The following is a 5,443-nucleotide window of genomic DNA, read 5'->3' on the forward strand; positions in this document are numbered from 1 at the left end:
ATTCCTCGATGGCAGTGATCTTGCTCTCCCAAGTGATTGGCAAGACCCTAGTGAGTATCTTCTCGACTCTTTCTTTTTAGGGATAATCCTTCCAAGAGATTTTAGTTCATTTATTAATGTAGTGAACCTTGTGTACATCTCCTGAATGGTTTCTCCATCCTTCATAACAAAGTTCTCATACTGAGAATAAAGTAGATTCCTCTAGATCTCTTTACCTGAGTTGTTCCTTCATGGGCCAATTACAGTATGTCCCAAATTTGCTTAGTAGTGGAACAACCTTGGATTCTGCTGTACTCATCGGGACCAAGCCCACAAACAAGCCATATCTTGGCTTTAGTATTCTTCTTCCACTTATTCAAGTCCTCAGCATTACAATCTGCTCTTGTCTTTGGCAAATCTACTCCTTCAGTATTTTTCTTCAAGGTTGTCAGTGGATCATCAGTGACAATGTCCCATAGCTCATAGTCCTCTCCTTGAATGTGATCTCTCATTCTGTTCTTCCACCAAGAGTAGTACTGGCCATTAAAGAGTGGTGGCCTAACAGTGGATTGCCCTTCCCAATTTTCAGGTGGTGCACTCATCTTGATCTTCTCCTAAGGTATTAGCCTCTTCAAGGATAACCGGCTATGATACCAATTGATATCTTATTCTTCAATACCACACAAGAGAGAGGGGGGAGGGTGATTTGTGTGGTGTTTAATTTTTCGCGTACACAAATTATAGAAGGACCTGGTTATTTTATGTGTTTCTTGTACTACTGTTGCGGAATAATAAATGCAGAAAGTAAAGAACACAAGTATTTTTAGGTGAAAAATACCTGGCTCAAAAGGTGAAAAAATCATGACATACTACCCATTAGGATATTTCCCAACACTTCACTAAATCACTGAGCCAAAAATAATGTTTACAAAACTCTTGTAAACCTAAGGATTACCTCTAACCCTTTGTGGCAACACCCTCAGACTGTTGCGATAATTTTAAGTTAACTCTAACTTGAACACTACACTAGAGTACCTAGTATAAATACTTCTAAAGAAAGCTAAAAGGTACAACTCAAAAGCCCTACTACAATTGAACTAGAATAAAAAACAGACACTTGAAACTGGTTCTTCTATCTGGTTCATGTAGCTTCAGGTTCGCACACTTGAATTACACAGGAATTGCTTGCAAAATGCCTTGCTATTTTGCTTTCAACTCACGTTTAACTTCAGCGTGCGTACCTGTAAAATGAGAACATCCTAAAATATATAGAGTTAGTAGAATAGGAAATAACTAGAAGTCTAATGCTTTACTCTTCCTTGGTGGAAGAGTTCTAGTTATCTTCAACTTCTAACTCCTCCCTTATCTAGGATAGAGTTCCCTTTGAGTTAAGAGTCCGGCTCCTTATCAATTATGCAACATTTTCGCTCAGGAGATATCAGATATAACCACTTAAGCTTATCTCCTTCACGTGCATGCCTAGTGCTCGAATCTACCTGTGTCTGTGTACATTATGTATGGACCTGGTTCATGCTTGAGTTACTTTATCAATCATAAAAACAAACTTACTTAGGCCAACATGTTTTTCAATTCAAAATAGACCTGAACTATTCTAAAATGTATGGTTATATTTTAAAATATGCTTAGTAAAAAGAGATCATTAGATGATGAGAACTTATAAAAATATGGGTCAATTGGTTTTTGGCTCTTTACAAACTTATTTTTAGTTTTGTGACACCGCCTCTTTTTTTTTATTACACATACGAGATTTACTTCTACACTTAAGAGATATGTCTTTTACACATAAGAGATCTAAAAAGGTCATTTTCTTAAATTCAAAATTGTAAAGGGGCATGATGTACAAATAACACTAAAAATATTATCTTAACCATGGATATTAATATTGCTAAAGCTTTGGTGAATAGAGTTATTAGATACCTTCCATGGTGGGAGCTAGTAAGTAGCCGAGTGCATAGTAAAAGATACATGTGACATGGTCGATACACCATCTTTACAAAACAAAAAGAAAAGAATTAAATAAAAACATGTAAAATTTTATTTATATAATTTAAGACCTCTTCTCAAGGTTTGACTTTAGGTCATTAATACCGTTAAACCGCCCCGAAACATCCCCCGCTTTTTATTTATGTTTACTAGAAGAAGTATAATACGTTTGTATTCTGTAATTAGACCAATCAAAATTCATAAGCATCTCAGCTATCACCTTAATCCTCCTCTTATCTATAATTAAATGGGTGGTTTTGTATGAGGTATTAGAAAAAATAATGCAAGTATTAACTCTATGCATTACTAATACTTTGTTTGGTATATTTTTTCAATATGTGTATAACTAATCCTTGTATTAGTTATACATTATACTTGGTATTATCCTATGTATAAGTAATGCATAGAAAACCATGGCATTAGTAATACCAAGGCTACTAATGCATGCATTAGGTTGGTTAAAGACAAAATTATCCTTAAAGTCCCTTAAAACTTGAGAATATGGAGGGCATTTTTGTAAACAACTATTTTTCTTAAAAATTATGCAATGCATTATAATTTTAATACACCACACCAAACAGTAAATAAAAAATAATATCTGCATAATTAATACTTGTATTATTAACTCATACATTACTAATTCATGCATTACTAATACACTTTATTCCCCATTATTCTTATACACGAACCCCTAAGTGGGTAGGTAAGAATCTACTACTAAACAAGCCGCTAAGACAATAATCTGTTGGCTGAATCCACTCATCTTTAAGACGAGACAAGAGTGGTTTTGGTTATAATAATAATCCTCGGCTTTCTTTATCATTTTTCAATTATTTATACAAAAGCGTTGTCCTGAACGACATAGCGTTTATGAGGCCAGGGCAACTTTACCTTAATAAAAATATTGCGCCCCACCCCCCAAAAAACAATAAAAATATCTTAGTTAGTGAGTTACCGCTACTGTGTTCACAAAATTTTACTCAATATAATGGTAAAGATTGAAGACGTCACCGTATATATCCCTCTATAAATAGACTACTACTTTCCCAATTCAACACATCAATCTACTTGCATGCATAGTGTAGTAGTAAGCCTCTAAATATATATCCAGGCAAAGAAAAATGAATATCCTTTTGCTCTCATTTATCCTTCTCCAATCTTTTGCCTTTTCATTAGCCAATCCCTCAGAACTACTCTCAGCCGGTCCATCACCCTCTCCAGTTCTCGACACCAATGGCGACAAAATCCGAACTGGTTCCAACTATTTCGTTCTGCCAGTGATCCGAGGAAGAGGCGGTGGACTCTTCCCTTCCAACGTTAAACAAAACAATACTTGTCCTAGAGACATTATTCAAGAGTCCCTTGAGGTCCAACAAGGCTTGCCTGTGGTTTTCACCCCTGTGGACCCCAAAAAAGGTGTCATTCGTCTCTCTAGTGACCTTAACGTCAGGTTTTTCACTCCAACTATTTGTGCTAGAGAAACTATTTGGAAAGTTGGTGACTTTGATGAGAAGTTGAAGCAGTATTTTGTGGTGACTGGTGGAGTTGAAGGGAACCCGGGTCCTCAGACAGTGAGCAATTGGTTTAAGATTGAGAAACTTGGGACAGATTATAAGTTTGTGTTCTGTCCAAGTGTGTGCTCGTTTTGCAAGGTTATTTGCAAAGATGTTGGGATTTTTACTAAGAATGGAGTCAGGTTTTTGGCTCTCAGTGACACTCCATTCAGGGTTATGTTCAAGAAGACTTTCTAAATATATGTACCTTTCCTTTTTCAGTGTTGTGGTGTAGCCGTGAACTGATCATATATAGGAGCGTCATTTTCCTCGAATTTTCTGCTTGTGTAATGTCGGTTGTTTTTCGTTTGTGAGTTTGAATGCTTGCAGGTTGTGAATAAACTGCAACTTTTAGCTGTTTGGTTTTCTACTCCAATAGTGTGTTTCTTTTTCTCTTAAACTTTGCTATTTATGTTCCCAGTTTTCCTACACCAATGTTTTATCTGACTTTTACTAATTTGGCGTTTGAATGAGGATCTTCCTTCACCTATACAAACACTTCACTATATTATGCTCTGTCTGCTGAGTACTATATCCAAAGACAATAGGCAACTGTCCGGGCAGTGTGGGCACATAAAATTATGAGAATGACAATTTTTATAAGCTGAGATATTCTAAGTACCATATATAACCCTCAAGTCCTCAAGGACCTCAACTCTTTTTCCACGATTTCCTTAGAACTTTGCTCTGTGAATAGGATATGAATGGTCTTCTATTTTCTTCTTCTTTTCTTTTTTAAATCATACATATTTGCTTACTATTTCTTGTTTTGATTACTGTAACATATTAATCTGTATTTTTTGCTCTTTATTAATTTGCTTATTAAATAACCTTAAGGAACTAAATTTACGTGAGCACCTTCTCGTACATATGACAATTGCATGCGAAAGTAATGAATATATATATAATATATATATATATAGAGAGAGACCTAAAGACTATCTCTGCAAAGAAAATAAGAAATCATACGTCCGTCAATAGCAAAATGGGCCCTAGGAAAACGGAAAAATCCATCTGGTTAGTCAACTTTGACCGAGTCAAATTTGGATGGTTAATGGAAATTTAGAAGAGGCGCTCGTAGATCGCCAAAAACTATATAAAATATGTATATTATATATTTTATCGGTTACTGTTTTTTTGGAGTGGTTAAAAACATATTCCGTTGTTTCCTGTATCATAGAAAATGCAGAAAGTAATTAAGGATACATAAATTTTCTCCTTACTCACCTATTCTCTTCATAAATATTATTAAAAAAAAGCCCAATTGAAGATATTTAGGGCCGTTTGGCCATAATTTTTTTTATTTTATTTTCTTTGAAATGACTGTTTGACCATGAAATTTTTAATTTTAACTTAAGCTGAAATTTTCGGATTTGAAATCACTTGAAGTAATAAGCTGAAAGTTCAAAGGAATCAGTTGCCGAATAACCTCTAAATTACCATGAGTGGTAGAAAATATATACAATAAATATATATAACTCAAATCCTTAAAAATAGTTATGTGGTGACCTTCATTTTATTACCTCATTTTCTAATGATGTGTGGCAGTAGCACCGGCATCACTTCTCCAGCAGAGTATGAAATATCAATGCGTGGAAAATTATTTGCTTTTAGCTTTCCGTGTCCAGCCACGTGGGTGTTACGTGATAGCCAGAAAATGCTGGCTTTGAAATCCATTCAGAAACTAAAATAATGTGCGTTCACCAATTTTTGTTATTCAAATGATGAGCTTTATAGCCTGTTTGGCCGGAAATATTGAGAAATATTTTGAGATTTTTTTTTAAAAAAGTACTTTTGATGAAAAAAAGTTTGTGTTTGGCTAGTTAATTTGAAAAGTATTTTTAAGCAATAATTAGTATTTGGCCAAACTTTTAAAAAGTACTTCTAAGTGTATTTTTCTCAAAAAA

At 34.6% G+C, this 5,443-nt stretch overlaps 1 protein-coding gene across 1 annotated transcript; it reads left to right on the forward strand.

The window, feature by feature from the left end:
* The first annotated feature begins 3,027 nt into the window (after positions 1-3,027).
* Positions 3,028-3,906, forward strand: LOC107765742 (kunitz trypsin inhibitor 5-like). The gene has a single exon (XM_016584427.2). It carries the CDS (start codon positions 3,105-3,107, stop codon positions 3,732-3,734), a length of 630 nt encoding a protein of 209 aa, XP_016439913.1. The 5' UTR covers positions 3,028-3,104; the 3' UTR covers positions 3,735-3,906.
* The last annotated feature ends 1,537 nt before the right edge of the window (positions 3,907-5,443 follow it).

The sequence above is a fragment of the Nicotiana tabacum genome, chromosome 22, assembly GCF_000715075.1.
Source record: "Nicotiana tabacum cultivar K326 chromosome 22, ASM71507v2, whole genome shotgun sequence".
Lineage (NCBI taxonomy): Eukaryota > Viridiplantae > Streptophyta > Magnoliopsida > Solanales > Solanaceae > Nicotiana > Nicotiana tabacum.